This window comes from Cricetulus griseus, chromosome 3 (genome assembly GCF_003668045.3).
Source record: "Cricetulus griseus strain 17A/GY chromosome 3, alternate assembly CriGri-PICRH-1.0, whole genome shotgun sequence".
Lineage (NCBI taxonomy): Eukaryota > Metazoa > Chordata > Mammalia > Rodentia > Cricetidae > Cricetulus > Cricetulus griseus.
In genome coordinates this window covers 187,048,113-187,067,408 of record NC_048596.1, presented here as the reverse complement: position 1 = coordinate 187,067,408, position 19,296 = coordinate 187,048,113, and the positions used below count along the sequence as shown (strand labels likewise).

At 48.9% G+C, this 19,296-nt stretch overlaps 1 protein-coding gene across 3 annotated transcripts in view; it reads right to left on the bottom strand.

The window, feature by feature from the left end:
- Positions 1-19,296, bottom strand: part of Vac14 (VAC14 component of PIKFYVE complex) — a 107,659-nt gene that overhangs the window by 47,231 nt on the left and 41,132 nt on the right. For all 3 annotated transcript variants that reach the window (XM_027405999.2, XM_027405998.2, XM_027406000.2), the window contains exons 12-13: positions 19,124-19,189; positions 1,910-2,066 (exon numbers count right to left, since the gene is read on the bottom strand). In XM_027405999.2, coding sequence (XP_027261800.1) covers positions 1,910-2,066; positions 19,124-19,189 — 223 coding nt within the window. The remainder of the gene's footprint in view (positions 1-1,909; positions 2,067-19,123; positions 19,190-19,296) is intronic.

Genomic DNA, 19,296 nt, shown 5'->3' with positions numbered 1-19,296 from the left:
GCGGGGGTTTGTGAAGAAAATGGCAGTACTGGCTATAGGCACTTCTCTAGGATTCTTCCCAGGACTGACTTTCTGCCCATCTGGGATGTTTTGTTGTTTTTTCTATGATTTCTGAATGTCTCTGGCTGATGTGAGCCATTCTGGTAACCTCAGCAGACCAGGGTAAGAGTCCCCACTACTTCAGCCCCATTAGCAGCCTACCCATTTTGGTGGGGCAAGGAGTTGAGATTCAGAGTTCTCTGCCATATAAGTTCCCTAAGCTTTTGTCTCTAAGCAGCAGCATGCTTTTGATACCTGATGACCCCCAGGAACCTTGCAGGATCCCAATTCTAGAATGGGTGTTGGAAGTGGTTTCTTGGCTCATACCCTCAGTAGCTGGGTATGAGCCAACTGTCAACTTCTTTGTGCCCAGAGGGAAAGAAAACATGCTTATAAAGTAAAAGACCACAGAGGGTCCTGGGAGCATCTCAGTCTGCTGCTGCTGTCACCCTGAAGATGGAGAGACAGTAGAGTGCTGTCTCCTAGGGAGGAAGGACTGAGGGCCACTGAGGGGTCCTTTCTTCTGGGCTCTTTCCTGCCCCCTCCACCCCATATAAGGAAAACTTCTCGCCATCTCAGTGTAGCTCCTACTACCTGTTCTGCACCACTGCACTTGATCTCTGCCATCTGTCCCCCAAATCTGACTTGGAGACAGAGGGCAGAGAATGAACTCCTCTGCTGAGGGACAGGAGGTGGGAGCCACAGGAGGGGTCCTGGCATCAGGATAAGGGAGCTGCTTCCTTGACCACAGCTAATGACTGCCCAGGGGAAACTGGTCTCCTGAGTAAGGAAGTGATGGCATCCTAGGGAAATGGGAGAGAGGAAGCCAGGCTGCTGCTAGAGTCCCTCACTCTCCACACCAGGCACAGCATGCATCAGGAGAGCCCGAGCCCAGGCTCCCATGTGCCTCCTGCTGCAGGGCTTCGGAGACCCATAGCTTTCTTTGTCATGGAGAGGTGTCCTCCGTACATGGCCTGTGATTTGACTTGGCATATTCAGGGGTGTACCATGGCCCCTGGAGCCCTGAAAATACTCTGAACTTTTCAGATAATGGATATGGTGTCTGGCCAAACAGTGAGGGGCTTCTACTGGGGCGGGGTGGGTATAACATGGGCCCAAGGTTAGGGGCCAGAATATCACAGAGCTGCAGGAGGGACAATATCACTGAAAGGGTGTGAGTCTATGTGAAGCTAATGAGGTCCTTGAGTCTAGACGGCATGAGGGATAAAGACCTGGCAAACACCCAAGACTCATCGGGTAATTTTCTACCAACCTGTGCCCTTGGGCCTTTTTAAGGACCATGTGGCGGAAGGAGGTGGTCACTGCCTAGGAGAGGAGGAGCTAGTTAGTATGGCCAGGGAGAAGAGCTACCTGCCATCCTGAAAGAACTAAGGAACAAGCACTAGGAATGCCTTGGCTACCTTCGCTTGCAAGGACAGCCCTGAAACAGCCTGTTTGAATTATCCTGTCTCTTGCCTGGGCTGCCTGCCATGCTGAGAGCTATTCTGAGCTTTGGTGAGGAGGAAATGGCTCCTTAGCCTTTTTCCACCTGTGAGACCCAAGACTGAAGGTCCTGGCTGGTTGCCTGCCCGTGGAGAAATTGTCTTAGAGAATTTTATGCTTAGTCAGTGGTTCAAAAGCATCAAAAGTGCCGAAGAGGAGGAAAAAGGGTTGTGAGGGTCTCTTTGGGGGCCACTGGAGTGCGGGCTAGGAGGCAGCAGGAGGGTTGTCTCTTTTATGAAGGAAGACCATGGGTAGGCAAACTACTGACCCTCATACATGGCAGAACAGTCTTATGAATGACCTCCTGGTACAAGCAAGACTCAGTACTAGCATTTTCTCAGGACAGAGCCTTCAGGGAAATACTTACTGGGAGGGTTTAGCAGGTTGGCTCTGCTGGAGCTGGGCACCCGAAGCTCCGAGTGGCTGACTCGGAAGTCAGGACCATCAGGAGTGCCTGGGTCATCCGTCTGGCCTGCAGGGGAGGAAGCAATTTCTGCCAATACCTCCAGATCCTTCAAGACAACCTGGGGAGACAAGCGGATGATGAAGGACAAACTTCCTATTATGAGCTGAGCTGATGTGGCAGAGGTGAAGTCAGAGATGAGGAGTGTCTTGCAGGGCAGGGAGGGGCCTGCAGACCAAGTGCCACTTGCCTGTTGCCATGAAAGTGCTTGGGAAAATGTGAAGGTATGGATTAAGAGGCCACTGAGGGTGATGCCTTGGAAAGGAAGCTGACCAGGCTGGAGAATCCTTTTCCCACAGCCCTCCTCTTTGATTCTGAACAAGGACTGGAGGGGGCTCCTTGAGAGGTCCTGGGCATCAGATGAACCATACATAGGATGTATCTCATGGTCTCTGTATTGTATGAGGCCTTGGTCCTGTTCTTCCCTGTCTAAGAACAGATGTCACTGGAGAGGTTAACACCAGGCCACACAGAACCCAAAGGGCCCTCTATACTGTGGGTGTGATTCTGGCCTCCAGTGCTAAAAGGCTTTCTGATAACATCCAGGCAGGAATGTCTCCCAATTGTTTCCACTCAGTTTTGGATGCAGGCAAGACTGCTTCAGCTGCCTACCTGCTGACTGAACTCTTTTTAGACAGGGTTTCTCTGTGGAGCTTTGGAGCCTATCCTGGCACTCACTCTGTAGACCAGGCTGGCCTGGAACTCACAGAAATCCACCTGCCTCTGCTTCCCGAGTGCTGGGATTAAAGGTGTGCACCACCAACGCCTGGCCATGCCTACTCAACTCTTTTAGGGAGAGGCAGAATACAAGTGCAAGTTATGCTGGGCCAAATGGCCCTCTTTTCCCTAGGGCTGCCTCTAAAGTGCCCATAGCCCTGAAACTGAATAATTTTTACTCAGCACCAGAGCTTCAGGATGGCAAAGCCCATCCCATTGTGGCATTATACAGAGGGCAGTAGAGACCTGGGACATGCCCTGTTGGGAAGACATCACCAGGATGCATGCCCCTTTGTGTAAGTGTCTTAAGTCTCAAGAAGGCCTGCCTCTGCCTCACACACATGTACATTCTTAGGACTAACCCTGGAACCCAGCATATGCTCAGCAAACATTGGCTGATGACAGGGACAACTGAGCCTTTATTGTGCTTCTTTGAAGCCAGATCAAGAATTAATAATTGGGTGATATGGAAGGAGGAGGGGAGGAAAAAAAAAAAACATGGTAGGGAAGGGAACAAGGGGAAAAACTGCAGAGCTCTATGGGTGGGGCCCTGAGAGGTTAGCTGGGAGGAATGGTAAATACAAAGTCAAGATATGGCTAAGATGGGAATCCTTTTGGGGTGATGAAATGTTCTGGAATCAGACAGTGATGATAACTACAAAACCCTGTTATAAGTACAAATGCTCCTCAAATGAAGACGGGCTTATGTCCTAACATACACACTGCAATTTGAAAATATCACAGTCCATACACTCAACCTATGTGTACTGGAGCTGAGCAACACAGTACACCCCAGACAACAAGCTGCTTCTCTTCATGATCACAAGGCTCACTGGGAGCTGCTCAGCATCAGAGTACCAAGTGTGCTATACACCTGTGATTGAAGCATTTAGGGAGATGCAGGATTAATTTGGGCTTGGGGAGATGGCTCAGTGGATAAAATGCTTGCCCTGCAAGCAAGAGGACCTGAGACTGGATCTCCAGTGTCCATGTAAAAAGTCAGGCATAGTGGCATCCAGGGGGCTTGCTGATAAGCCAGTCTAGCTAAAATGGTGAGCTCCTGGTTCAGTGAGAGACTGTTTCAAAAAGGTAGAGAGGGCAGGCAAGATGGCTTAGCAGGTAAAACCACTTGCCACCAAAACTGCTAATCTGAGATCAATTCCCAGAACTCACAAGGTAGAAGGAAGGGACCAATTACCAAAAGTTGTCCTCTGACCTTCATTTACATACACATGCCATGACATACATATGTGTGCTTAACAATGGAAAGGGCATGGTCTCTGAAATGTGAAAGTGGTACTATTGACTCAGGTAGCAAGCCAGTGCCTTTCCCTGTGTTATATGGTTGTCAGTTTTCTTAGTTTCTGTTTGACTAGCTTTCCTGTACCATTGTTGAGGCTCCCTTTGCCTGTTGACCCTTTCTGGCCTCTTGGTCTCCTCTAAAACTACATCAAGGTTTGCCACATGATCTTAACACCTGCACCTTGGCCTCCTTTAGATTCGTCATGGCATCACTCACACAGATGCAACCTCTACTGTTCCTCCACCACAGGCCCTGAGATGTTCTTGGTCTGCACGAGCTCTTGCCCTGTATCAGAGCTGCACTAGACACTGGGCAGTAGGAGGGAGTCAAAGCCACCCTTGCCTATGATTGTGGGCATAAGAACCAACAAAGCGATGGCCAGGAGCCTATCATTTATTTGCCTGTCCTTTCGTGCACTGGAATTTGGGTTTTAGTTGCTCTTGGAATAGGTTCTATTTGCTGAATTGTGGGAAATGGATCTGCAGTAGCTGGAAAACATGCCCCATACACAGCCCTGTCAGATAGCAGTAGCAAAAGCTGGCACAATGTCAGACCAAGAACCAGAACCAAGAACCAGGTTAGTCCTAGGTGGGTTTGGGTTGTAGGCCTAGGGCTCTGTTTCCTGAAAGGAGGAGTCTCCAGCAGGCTCTTTGCTTCAGGAATGAAGAGACAGAAGGAAGAGGGAAGAGGGTGTGGTGGGAAAACAGATGGCACAGTTACGAAGAGTTTTGAAAGAGAAGCAGACCCCAGCCCCTACCATTCTCTGGAACTCCATTTGACAAGCATTTGACAAGGTTCTTCCCAAAGGTCAGGGATGGGAAACTAGATCAGGGACTTGGAGTGGGGGACAATGTGGAGTGACTCACCCAAAACTAAACAGCAAGGCAAGAATCAAGCCAAGAGTTCTACAATAATTAAACAGATTTCCATAGGGGTACTCCCACTCCAAGGCGTTACCAAGAGAACTGCAAACATTTTCCCACAGACACTTCTATGTGAACATTCATACTAACTGAACAATGGAAAGATCCCACTTCTGATAAATGGAATGTGGTATATCCATTCCACAGAAAATGACCTGGTCATAAAAAGAAATGAGAAAGGGGGCTTGGCTCAGTGGGTAAAAGCACTTGCTACACAAACCTGATCAACTGTAGGGCACATGTGTAATCCAGTGCTCCTGTAGTGAGATGGGAGATAGACACAGTCTGGTGGTGCTGTGTATCAGTAGAAGCAACAGAGATCCTGGCTCAATAAGATAGAAGCCAAGAACTGATGCCTGAAAGTCATCCTTGATTATGCCACATGTACACATCACACACACAAATTTTAAAAAAGAAAAGGCTATATATTGGCCTATGTAGCAACAGGAAGAGCCTCATAAATACTTGCTAAGTCAAAGAAGGTAAATATACAAGGCTACAAACTAAAATGATTACATGAAATGCCCAGAAGGGACAAATCTGAAAGGATGAAGGTGCATGTGTGATTTCCAGTAGTTAGGATTGAGACTGCTAATGGGTAGAGTTACTTCCTTGGGGGAAGGGTTGGAGGATGAAATGTCCTGGAATCAGGCAGTAGTGATGATAATGCAACCTTGTGAAAACATTTTAGAAAACTGCTCAGTTTTGGTATATGAACTATATGGAAAACATAAGAACTAACCAAAATTTCAAATTCCCAGTCCTGTGGCATGTTTAGAGAATTCACTTTCTTTCACCACTGCCCAAGTGGCAGTTCCTTCTAATGTCCTAAGATCTGACAATTGATTCAGACTCAGGACAGATGAGGATGAGGAGGAGGTCACCCTGGTTTCCTTCTAGCACTTTGTTTCTAAAGCCAAGCTGCCTCTCTCAGATCTGTCTGTGCAGGTAGACAGGGCACATGCCCTCTGAGCAACAAATCCTGGAGGTCAAATGTCCTGAGTGAGAAAGTATGGGCAGGTAAGACTGAGGGCATGGTGCAGATTATACCAGGTCAGCTTTTGCAAGGTCCCTGACATCAGGTACACAACTCACCAGATGTCCAACAGACACTTTTTCCATCAGAAGAGATGCCTAGGAAGAACCAGTAGCATGTAAGAAGAATGGCCTGTACAAGATTACATCTCCCAGAGCAGCTCAAGAAACAGGCTACAAGGGACAAGGAGGTCAGAGGAGCAAGCTGTACTTGCTTCTGGCCAGAATTAACACTCTCAATCACCATCAGTGTCACCTTACACTCTTACATGAGGGATCTGAGATTTGTACAGTCACCAGCTCAAGATAAAGAGTGCTTGCTTCATACCCAGCTCTGGTCCTTAAACCTAAGCTTGTTAATAAAACTACTCAGGGCTTTGTGGTCAGACATTCCAGACTTCCAACCCCCCACCCTAGACCAGTTAATGTCATCCAGTGAAGCTCTCCTCTTGCTAACATTTACTGAGTAGCTACTATGGTTCTGCTCTGACTATAGGAGACACAGGGCTAGATAGGACAGGCTCTGCCTCAGTTACAGGCTGTAGTATGCAAAATTAAACATTTATTGAAAGAAAGCATCTGTGCCTCAGCAACCTGGTCTGAGGGCAGCCGGGAGCCTGTGGAAGCACGTGAGCGTTGTGTGTGTTGTGTGTGTGTAGGGCATCTGAAGCATTCTCTTAACCAGCATAAGCTGTTTATGCATGCAGAGAACAACTTGGCATATTCCGGGAAACAAAGCTTTTGGTGCTTTAGCTCCAGAGAGGGATGTGGGTGCTAGAAGGTGTGTGTAGCTAGAAACCAGGTTCAGATGGTAGGCTAGGGTGGACCATCACACGCTTATGACCCACACAAAGGAATCTGGGCTCCATTTTGTAGGTTAATAGATTTCCATTTCCCTGTATGTACAAATGGAGGCTTGATCTTGCAAAAAAACTGCCCTGAAGGCTGAGAGACCAGCTGGCCCTCTGTGCCCAAGGATTCAACAAAATGTGGACTGAAAATATTAGGTGATGAACATACATACATACATACATACATACATACATACATACATACATACATGACATGTGAAGACTTTTTTCTCATTTCCTAAACAATGAAGCACAATAGTATTTCCATAGCATTTAATTGTATTGAGTATAATATGCCACCTAGAGAAGACTTAAAGTGTATGGAACAAAGTATGTAGATTATATGCAAATACTGGCCCATTTTGTAGAAGGGATTCTGGAATCCAAAGGGTCCCTGGATCAATCCCTTATGGACACCAAGGAAGAAGGGGACTTCATGTGCAGAGCACAGAAAGCAGGCACAAAGAGTCTGATCTACCACTCTTATTATAAATCTTTGAATCCCAACACCAAGCTGTTAATGGCCTTGGCTTGATGATGGGGTGGGAATAGCAGTGTTCACACCCAGGGCTTTTCATGAGACTGTGCACCATCCATCGTTCCATTACTGCCTCCTGCCCACTGGACAGGAGAACAGAGCCAGGAAGGCTGCACATTTTGCATTCAGAACTCTTATTTTAGAAAGTTTAACATCAAATGGCAAATGAATGCAAATTACACTTCAATTGCACAATTAAAGCCGGAAATGTTGTCTACAGGTTCCTTTGGTGATCCCAGCCACTCCTCCTGTGCTTACAAAGCAAATGATTTGTTTCTGGTCCTAGGGACTGGCAAAAAGCCCATAGCCCTGCCTGGGGCACCATATATGCACAGGTGCACACACAATGAACTGCCCCTTCCTGCCCCTTAAACAGAACAGAATCAAGAGGGAAGGGGCTGCTTGAACGGAGGACAAGGAATGACTTATGGAGGATACCGGGAGCTACTGTGGAACTGTATAGTAGCTCTGACATTAGCTCTAGTGATCAAATCCCGCTGCTAGCTGTTTCTCAGCTGACTCATAATCAAAACTTGGATCCCGAGGCTTTGAAGCAACAACCAAAATAAAGATCTGGCCCAGGAAGAGGGCTATTGCAGAGGAAGGTCTTGTCAACAGGGGCTCTTGGAAAGACAGCAGAGACAGCAGAGGTCCACCCTTCTGCTGTTAGACCTGGCTTTGCATCTCTGTGACTAGAGACTTCCCTGGAGACCCTGCAATCCTTGGAGTGTGGTAGGAAGCTGTGGGACAAGGACCCCATAAGGCCAGAAGGAAAGGCCCCAGCGCCACAGACATGTGGCCGGTCTCCTTCCGCCCCCAGAAACCCAGATCCAGTCCTTCTGCCAGTGAGCAGGCTGCCTGGGCCCATGCCCATGGCTGGCCCAGAGTCCTGGCTCTGAGGATAAGGACTAGCTCAAAGAAAGCAGGAGGAAGCCACACCAATTAGTATGCGCTACACAGCATTTTTTTGCAAAATGAATATAAAACACTTGTGCTTTCTTTTTGTGTGAGAGAAAGAAGAGAGGAGGGGGAGGGAGGTTACAAGAAAGCAATATTCTGCAGGAGCAGGAGTGCCTGCTGTTACCATGGCAGTGGGAGGGGGTGGGGGGGCATCAGCTGGTCCCTGATTCTGGAGTGCAATGTGCTGCCTTGACTCCTTGCTGGAACGCAAGGGTCAAGGTTGAGGATGGTGAGTACAGCCAGCATCTGTCAGGTATCTCTGAGGGAAGACTCAGGAGTTGGGATAAAGGGGCTTCATATTTCCCACAGGGTGGACAGCAGAGAAGAGAAAACCAGGGATTCGTAAGATAATCCCTTTTGTTGGAGACAACTTTATAGCAGCAAATGGCATTTTCCATATAGGATAAATGTGGACATGCATCTGTCACCCTCATTTTCCAGCATCTAAGGGCAGCTCTCTCCTGGATTGTGCCGTTTCTCTCCCATCTTTTGCTGGTCTAACAGGCGCCCATTACTCCAATACCTGTCTAGAGCCCAGTTCAGGACATGAAGTAGGACTGGAAGACTCTGCCTTTCCAAGACACTGGCTGCTCCTGTGTCCCAGCTACAGCCAAGTACTGCAGGTTCAAGTCCCCCACACTGGGGAGCCTGTTCTTTCCTCCAACCAACACTACTCTTGCTCTAAGCCCCAGGCAATCATTGTCCTGTATGTGGCATAGGGAAAGGAAATAGAAGATGCATAGTTTGGAATAGCTGCTGCCAAAGGGGTAGATAGACAAGAGTCCTACTTTAAGCTACCCATTGAGCATTAGGACGCATTAGGAAGCTCTAGCATTATAGAGGCAAGCACTAGCTGAGGCTCTAGATGTCAACTGGCTCAGCAGCTGAGCTCCTTCAAAGGGGAATCTTTTTTCTATTGTCAGGAAATTCCCAAACTCTGCTCTCTTCAGTGCTGGCTGGGAGTAAGCTCCAAGAATGTTCTCAATTGGCACACTTCGTACTGGAGACAGAGATGGATGCAGCTCCAGATTCTGGACACTGCACTCTGGCCAGGGGAAGCCTCTGTCCAGAACAGCTGATTGTGGTGCCTTGAACGTGATCTGGGCCAGGTCACGCTGCCCCTCATGCTGTGAAGCAAGGCTGACAGGAAGGGCAGAGGCATCGAGGCCTGGCTTTCACAGGAACCTTGGGCTTTCTGCTTCTGCCCACATAGACACTAGTTCCTTTTGTTATAAGGGTATATAGTCCAGTGGCCAGGCCTCCTCCATCCCTGACCACATATGACTTGGCTCTTGCTGCCCTGGGACTTGGGGAATCAGCCAGAGAATTCACCCCAGGAAGCCAGATTGAAGGCCAAGAGCAGTGGGAAATGCACCCACACCAGCTGGCACTGGGGCTGGAGGCCTCCGCCCTAGACACAAGGTAAACAGGAGCTGCAGAAAGCAGCAGGCAGGCTGGCACTCTGAGCAAAGCTGTGGTCTACATGGCACCATGAGAATCCTGCCTTCTGCAACAAGATGAGCACTGCCCCAAAGAACAGAGTCCAGAATTCGTGTAGGTAAGGAGGTCTGTCCAGGTGTGGACATATTTCCTTTCCCATTAGAAAACTACTCAGGTTGCTTTTTGGTGTCTTGGCAAAGCAACTTCCAGCTGTACATATACACAACCCACAGGTAATGTTGGCTGACTCTGAGTACACATCCTAGGGGGATTTAGGCAGGTCCCCGCCCCCCCAATGGACTTTGGAGATTTTTCCTAGTGTCTAGACCTGGACTGTCTATGCAAAGGACAGTACCTATGCTACTGTCAGTCCCACTGATTAGTCATGTAGGTTAGTGTAGATGATGCTGGTGGTTGCCCCTCTTGGGGTACAGGAGAGAAGAAAGAGCAGCCTAGGGTAGGATCACTGAGAGACCAGATGCTGACCCCAACCCCTAACCCCACAGGTTTTCCTGCTGATCCAGCCATTCTTATTGTACTGTCCTGGGTTCCTAGCTCTTAGGGCTGAAAATCTTCTCTGAGATGGCCAGGGAACTGAGTGCAGCTGGGGAATGGTTCACATGTACACCATTAGAGCTGTGTTACCAGGTGATGAGCTCCTGCTTTGTGGAAATCTGGGGGAGGGGCTTCCTGACTTATTGTAAGCTTCCCACAACACCTGGACGGAGACAGGGACAAGGCTGGGCGGGACCAGCACATTCTGCAGTTGTTGTTCACCTTCTTGTGAAATGTTTCTGAGCATCAGCTATGAGCTGGGCAGACTTCTCTCTCTTACAGCTCTCAGCTAACCTGTCATTATAAAGAGTGATAAGGGCTATGAAGGGATGATATAAAGGCAGAGAGGTCCTGGCCCAGTCTTAATGTGCAGAAGAAGGTGTACTGGGGACACAGTCAGTCAGAAAGTGACAGAGGGAGAGAGAGACGGGAGGAGGACAGGGAGAAGGAGGGAGGTTAATAGAGGGAATGGAGTAGAGGAGAGCAGAGGAGAGATCATACACGGGCTTCTGAGTGATTCGAGAGACCATCTATAGATCCTGACTAAATAAATCCCTAACTTCTCTGGGCTCTTTGAAACTAGTTTCCTCTTAGGTGAAATGGAAAAAACCTACAGAGTCCTTTTGTGAGGCTGCTGGGAGGATGAAGATGATAGAGCCTGTGAGTGGGTTGAGCTATCACCATGGAGAGTGGTCCTCTTCTGGTCCCAGTGTCCTGTGAACTCATTGGACACTGCCACTGGAACTCAGCTTCCAGACAAGGAAAGAAACAACATAATCTGGAAGAACCTCTGACTTCTAAAGACACCAGAAGCAGTGTGTGGGCATGGGGTGAGCACAGTGGGCCATGGCCTGGCTACTGCTCCAGACTACATTGACAGGCATGGGTGCTGAGAGCTGGGGGTTCCAGCTTCCACAGTTGTAGTTCCCAATCAGACATGTGCTCCATGTCTTCTGGGATTTGTGAAAAATGCCAGTGCCTCCCAGGCAACTATGCTTAGGCTGAAGGGATTGGGGATGAGGCCCAAGCAGCTGGCTCTGAAATTGCAGAGGATCTGACAGAGCCACTGTCTGGACATTGCTGCATGGCTTTGAAGCCTAATGGTTGAACTTTGACCTCTAAGGTGTGATCACACTGGAAGTTCAAGGAGAGATGGGCATTGGGGGCCTGTGGCAGGGCTAGGTGGTTTACCCAGCCCTTTAAGCAACTCAGTTCCCTATCAAAGGAGAAGGCTGAACCCAATGGGCCCCCTTTGTTTAGTCTTCTGGCTGCAAGCAGGCCCCATGCCTGGGAAAGCAAGCCTGCCTTTCCGATGCCTGTCTCAGCTTACCCTCCCCCTTCCATCAGGGGCCAGGCATCGGCCTGCTACACCACTCCACCCATGCAGTTACTGTCCTCAGGTTTGGTTGCATGTTTGCCCTCTGTCCCATAGAAGTATCTAGACAGACATAAATATACAGACCCTCCTGGCCCACAAAACTGGCTTTGTGAAGTGGGAGGACTACAGGCTTCCCATGGTTACTGTGGGTTCCCCATTCATTTAGGGTGGCCAATGGAGAGACTGTGAGAAAAGTGTGAAATCTAGAATGAGAAAGAGCAGAGGCCCTCTAGATGGACACAACTCTTGTGCCCCATCCTTGGGTACAGCTCGTTGACAAGGACTCAATTTAGAAGATCTATGTCCTCCCTAGGGTACCAGCAATGGCTCCAGGTACTTTTGCTGGGCTGTGGGGGTACAGCTGCTGAGGAGTTGGGCCAGGGGACCTGGCTGTCCCTAGGAAGACATGGTCTCCAGTGTCTTTTTCTTGCTGGCTGGAAGCTTCTGTTGCCTGCCACTAGGGAGAAGAGGGAAGTAGGCAGCTGCAGGGTCAGCCGTGGCAGAGTAGGGGTGTAGCATCTAGTGCTGTGGACAAGGCCCCTGTGCTGCAGTGGGGGAGAATCCTGAGCCCTCCATCTTCTCACATGGAGTAGGCCCCATGGCTGGAAGAATTAAGCTCTTAGCTACTGACATTAGCTTACTGTGTTTTGGGTGGAGATTCTAACTTTACCGGGTAATCTGAGTTTAAGGAAACCTGTGGAATTGAGGCAGAAGTGGAGAGGTTGTTTTTGTTTGTTTTGGAGAGTAGACGTAATGAAAACTGGAGTGGAATAAAAACCGAGGCGAGGGATTGAGGAGGAGGAACAAGTCCCATTCTTAGGGAAGACTGTCCGCTTTTGAGCACACAGCATTAGTATTCCAGGACCACACAAAGTCAGAGCTGGAAAGGACCAAGGACAATCCAGTCCAACTCCAGCCTTAGAGAAGAAAACTGGTCCTGTGGAGAGCTGGGAGGCATGGGACCAGAGGCTTCCTGAACTCTGAAACCCCTGGTGATCTCAGTCATTGGCCTCAGCTTTTTAGAAAGCCCAGGAAGACAGAGAGGGTTTCTGGTCTGAAAAGAGACATCGACTCCCTGTCCCATCTGTGAGTAGTCTAGAGAAAGCCTGCAAGGCCTGGAAAAGGCAAGGAAGCAAGGTCAAGTTCAAATGCTCAGAGAGAAAGGGAACAAGGGAACATTCATAACTGAAGGCCAGCCAAAGACAAAATTCTACTAGGGCAATATGAGATCAGTCCTACATGGCTGTACCTTGATCTGAGCTGGCCCCTGTTCACAGCAGAGACTGTGTGGGGTTTTAGATCCCCTGGATCAGATCTACCCAGCTCCCAATTCCAGCTCTTGGCTGTATGACCTTGGGTGAGTTATCTTCCCTATGTATGAACCTCCTCCTAAGTCAAGCTGGGAGAACTGAAATCATTCTAGGACTACTGGGCAGATTTGCTGAGACAGTAGCTGTCTGGTATTAATTGCTATTTTGCCAAATCTAGCCTCACCTGGGACACAGGCCTCCAGATATGCTTTGGGAGGTTATCTCGCTCATATTAATTGAGGTAGGAAGACTAGCCCATTGTGGGTGCCATTTCTTGGGCAGGGGACCCTGTATCATGAGAATGGGAATTGTACAGCAGCATGCATTTACTTACCCTTTCTGCTTCCCGGTTGTGGACATGTTACCAGTTGCTTCAAGCTCTTGCCTGATTTACCTCGCTACAATAGACTATGTATCCTTGCATGTGAGCCACGTCTCCCTTAAGTTGCCTTTGTGAGAGTAACCCAACATAGCAACAGGAAAAGAAATGAAGGCCTAGGACAGATACAGGGGAACAGTGGACCTATGTGTGTTGCTGTCTTCTCACAGGTACACTACAGCATGGTTCCTGAAGGAAACTGCCATTGAGGCTATCAGAGGGGGCCACCATTGGCTCCCCAAGTTGTCTTTAATAGAAGTGCCTCTATTTAACTACAAGCCTCCCTTTGGAGGCAGATCCTGAGATGGCTAATCTTCAACTGAAGGTCCTTCATCTGGAGACAGAAGAGCCCTGGTCACCTGCTACAAGCCTTCTCATAGCAAGCTGCTGGTTGGGGCTTCCTTTGAGGTAGATTTCATTCATGCCAGTGTCCCTGTTATCACTAAAGAAAGCAGGTAACCCCAAGCTCAGTTGGTTTCAAGTTCACCATACTGAAGTGGCAAGACTCTTTGATAATGGGAACATCAAGGTGCTTACAACTGTGATTAGGTATACTGAGAAGAAAAGGGACACAATGGGACAACAGGGCTTCTTGGCCTTGACACTAGGCCAAAAGTAGCCACAGCTGCTGGTAGTGGTGGGGAGGCTTCCTACCAAGCCAGATAACCTGAATTTGATCTCCGGAACCTACTTGGTAGAAGGAAAGAACTGATTCCCACAAGCTATGCTCTGACTACCACACAGACAGACAGTCTGACAGTCTGATAGACAGACAAGACAGACAAGACAGACAGACAGACAGACAGACAGACAGACACACACACACACACACAAATAAATGTAAAATTAAAATGCAAAAAACAAAGTAGCCTCTCCTTGATCTGCTCAGGTGCTAGGGTGGACACCTGCCTGGAGAGGTCACATTAATAGCACTGTCTCAGCAAAGTCTGAGCATCTCCTTCAGTTACAAATGAGCTCTGAGACGGTCTTGGCAGTTTGACTTGGCCAGGTGAGCCCTCTCCCTTGACAGCCAAGAATCTTCTCACCTTTTCTGTTAACCTTCCTCCAGAGGTCAGTACCATGAAAACAGGGTTAACTTCCCAACTCCTGCCAGGGCAAACCCTTCCTCAAATGAAGTCCAGGACACAGCAGACTTATCCCTGGGGCACCTACCCTATTGGTGAGGGAGCAAGAGGTCCAGATTGGAACCAGCAGTACATGCAGAGAGGTACACCAGCGAGGACAGCCAGCAGCTTAAGGTTGCCCAATTCTGCTTCTCTCAGGGCTCAGTCTAGGCAGAGGAGCTCACAGATCTGGGTCCTTTTGATACATCTCATCAAGCTGAGGACAGGAAAGGCAGTGGTCTGCCCTAGATCAGGGACCATCACTGTACCTGCAGGGGACTCTCGGCACCTTTATAAAAAGCCTGCCCATGACTGCACCAAGGCTGTGAAAAGTGCTCCAGGATGCTACTGGACACATTTGCCAGAAAGGTGGTTCTCATTCTTTTTTTGCTGCTTTTGCACCACTCATATCAGGCTAACGCTCATGTCAGCTACTTCTCTTGACAGTGACTTCTCCTGGGTTGGTAATCTCTTCTGAGACCTGAGATGTAGACAGAGTATGCCAAACAGGCCCCATTGCTTGTAGGACAGGTCCATAGTAACGTGGGACCCAGCAGGGCCTACTTACTGGTCTCAGAGGATTTGCTTCTGAGAGGCCATGGCTGCTGAGGTCCTTATGAGTTTCTGCCAATGATGTCCTTTCTCTTTCTCTCCCTGAACAGGAGGCAGCCAGCTGGAGGTCTTCCTCAGCTGGTATGAGGAGTGATGTTTCAGACATGGTGGAACATGCTGACTGACAGGGCTCTAAGAAGTGAGGCTGGCACTTAATGTCCGCTTTAACCCAGGGCTGCTGGGGAGGCTTAGGAAGGGGAGGAAGGACATGAAGGGGAGCTCTTCCCATTACCTACTGCCTGGCTTTCTATGGGAACACAGGTTCCTTAGCCTGCTCTGTGCCCCACACGCAGGAGGAAGAAAAAAATGAGGGCACTCTGTGATTAGGTGTTGGAGAAACTAAGGGAGAGGGCTGTGAGTAGACACAGGGCTCATCTTGCTGAAGCCTTCTACAGAAATGACCTCCAGAATCTGAGGAGCCTCTGTTTATCATAGGTCGTCCTACAGTCTGGGTCCTGTGCTTAGCATCTGATGCCCACAAGTTCATTTAACCCTTCTAACACACCTAGAGGGAGATGTCTGTTTTTTTTCCTTTATGGGAACAGGCTAGACAATCCTTAGGTGGCAGAGCCAGGACTGGACTTCTGTTCTGGACTGCCTGCTCCTAAGGCTTGTGTCCCTGGCCACCAAGCTGCATTGTCACCAGGAAGGGATGCCACTGTAGATCATAATGGAATAAAAATGCTGTGTTATGTTCACTACTTGAATACAACCCTCATACAAACCCCGAGGTGTTACTAAAGGACAAGATGACTTACTGGGTATGAGCCTTGCTCCCAGGCAGGGGAACTCAATGTTTTGAAAAATCCAATTTCTTAATAGGTGAACCTAGAAGGACAAGAAGGTGATGTGGTGGGCATGGTCTGTGAGTGCTGTGTTCTGTGTACTGTCTAAAAGGCAGGTGTGGACTTCGTTAGCCTCATTTCATGGGCTCAGGCAGATTAAATTCCTTATGCAAGGCCACTTACCACCAAGGATAGCCCAGAGGTAGGATTCTGCCCTGTGCTCTGGAAGCCAACTGTTCAGGCTGTCCACATTCACTCAGAGAGGACATATGGTTCTTCCAGGTCTCTTCTGAGACTGAGTGCCTCTCCCATGAGAACTCTAAATGTAGGCTGTGAGGCACCTACACATGGGAGGCAGGGGTCACCTGAAGCCTCTGGGCCCAGCCTATCAGGAAGGTAGAGAGGAACCTGTCTTCAGACAGAGCTCTCTAAGGAAACTGGCAGCTGTCACCTGGCACCATCTGGGCAGGGGAAGCACAGACCCTAACATGGAGGCCCACCAGGAAGCTCTGAGTATTGCTCTGCATTCCATGTTGGGGAAATCAGGGTCACATTCCTCATAAAAACAAGTTACTGGATCTGTAGCTAATGGGAGGATTTCTTCTTCAGTGCCAAGAATATTAATTTGACACCTGCAAACTGTTTCTGACAAAAAGGATTCAGATAATGTCTACAAGGAGCAGGCGGCAGGGAGGAAACAGCCACTTATCCTGAATAAAGGAAGACTAGACAATGCATGCCAGAAGGGTGTGGCCTACCAGTCAGTCACTCTGGCAGAACTGAAGAACAATGGCAGTCAAGACACTCTAGAGAGGCCACAGGCTAACAGGGTTGCAGAATACAGAGGGTGGGGATGAGCTAAGTCTCTGAGCTCTGTCGTCTCCATGCCTGGCTCTTGCATCATCAACACCTGGGTACACACTGTCTCCTGGGGTTAGTGGCTCTAAACCAGAGTGAGGAATATAATATAAACGAGAGGGTTTATAACAGTATTACTGAGAGAGAAAAACATTTACAATGGAGATGACAAATAAATGCCCTAAATATACAAAGAGCTTCTTCAAATAAATAAGCAAAGAGGGCAAAGGATTTAGGGCTGAAGAGGAAAGGGCTTTTTCAAAACATAAACATTCCATATTGAACTGAGAATCTGCACAGAACAAGGGGGAAAGGGCAGTGATCCTTCTGGAGAAATCAGGAGGAAATCCAAGTGCCCACCTCCCCAGGTGGCTCTATATTTGATGGGACATGGCATGGTAATTAAACAGTTAAGGGGATGGAGCTTGGCTTCAAATAGATCTGGTTTTGAGTTTAGGCTCTAGTATATCTTAGTTGTGGGCAGGTTAAAAGTCTTAAGTTTTTGTGTGCGCTTCTCTCTTCTCCAGAACTGCTCTGAGGTTCTCTAACGTTTACAATCAGAGTCCAGCATGGTCTGTGAACCCCAAGCAGCTCCAGGGAGATCAGAGCAGTGTCTGAGAAATTTGGAAAACCCCATCAGGGAACACTTCCTATATTTCCTACAGAGGACCCAGGAGGAAAGGACTCCCACTGCCAAGTCCACAGCGTGTCTTCAAGGTCAAAGAGGACTTTCAGGAATGGCATCCTGGGGAAGAATGAGAGTGTGGCACAAACCTGACTCACCAGTGATTATCAAGCTCCCCAGATCCCTCTTGAAAGGCAGGAGAGGCCATTCTCTGATAGTACCTCCCCCCCAAAAAAAACTGTCCCCAAGATCAGCTTTAATCCTCTCCTCACGAGGCCCACAAGATGTGCCCCAAAGCCCTGACAACATTTGGCACTTCAGCAAATCGAGTTTCCACAGCCACAACCTGAACAGAGCAGTTTAATGGACTGTATCTCCTGTGCTCCCATTAAACACACGCACACACAAAAGCCAATTCCAAGCAAAGGCGGCTGGATGGGATTAAACAACTCAATTTAAAGGACTGAAAACTCAGCTGCTTCCAGTGAAGTCCTACGGAAAGAGCCAATCAGCAGACTTCTCCCTTTCTTTTCTCTCTGAACTCCTTGATGAGTCACTCCCAGCTCACAGGCAGAACTGGGCCACACATTCACCTGGGTCTCAAACTGCGGGGGGGGGGGGGGGATGATGGGGGTGGGAGGGAAGAGGGTGTGTGTGGGAGGAGGGGCAAAGGGTGTGCACAGACCATTTGTTTGGGATCTTGCTTGAAATGGAGAGTACCTGAGAGGACCTGGAGGGTGACACCTGCCTGCTGGCTTTTCTCATCAGCCCAAGTCCAAGAAAGCAAATTCCGGTTGCAGGATAGTTGCTAGGACCTTGAGTGAGCCTCCTACCAGCCCAGGGAAGACTAAGCTGCATCATTCCAAGGAAGTTGAGCAATGTCCTGGTCTCCCAACCCCAATCCTGTCCTCCCGCATGTCCCTATTGTGCAAGTCATATGCCTACTTCGAGTGGAGACAAGGCTCTACCCATCCCTCACAGTGCCTGAGAGCCCAGAAAAGGGAGAGGGCCGCATCACAGCTTAGAGCATTAATCAGCATCTAACATATAGCCAGAAGGGCAGACCTAGATGATGGAGGATTGTTTCCTTGAAAACAGGCATGTTCTGCCCCTTGGCTAAGAGGCAGGGGAGCTCTGAAAAGAACTCCCTGCCGAACTCTGGCGCAAATGATGCCAAGAATGAAGGTAGAGTAATAGTGAGCTGGAGTGCCCTGTCCCCACCCAGGCCACCCTCTCCTTTTCACACTAGCAGCTCATGATGACCCAATGAAGCAAGGCTTTGGGACCAACTTTAAGTTGGTGGCCCAACTGGTGTGCAGCTAAAACAATTCAACCACATAACCCTTTACACACATCCATTTCATTCCAAAACACAGGTACTACTGCTATCCTCATCAGACAGAAGAGGTAGCTGAGGCAGAGCAGCTTGGGCAGCAAGGCAGGGCCATGCCTTGTTCTCAGGCAGGCTGAGCCCAAAGCCACACTCACAACTACCTTCCAGGGAAAGCAAACTCAGGTAGAGCTATAAACTCATGTCCTGTCCCAAGTGTTCCAGAATGACCTACAGAAGAAACACCCTTCCTCAGAATGCTAAATGCAGTTTTGGTTTAAGAATACAACATCAATCAGACGAGCATCTCTTAAGCTGTGAAGATCCCCACAGCTCACTAAAAGGAAAGCTGGGTAACTGGTGTTTCATAAAGAAGGTGGGGCTTGGGGACCTACCTCATCGGATTCATCAGATAATGTCTGAAGTAGGATAGGGAAGAGGCTGTCTGTGTGCCGGAACATCTGGAGAGCAGAGAAAGGGTTACTTGTGAGCTCTCTGCCCCTGAGACTGGGCTCAGTGCAGACAAAATGCTACAGGTCTGTTACTCCCCCTGGCCCCTCCCTGGCCC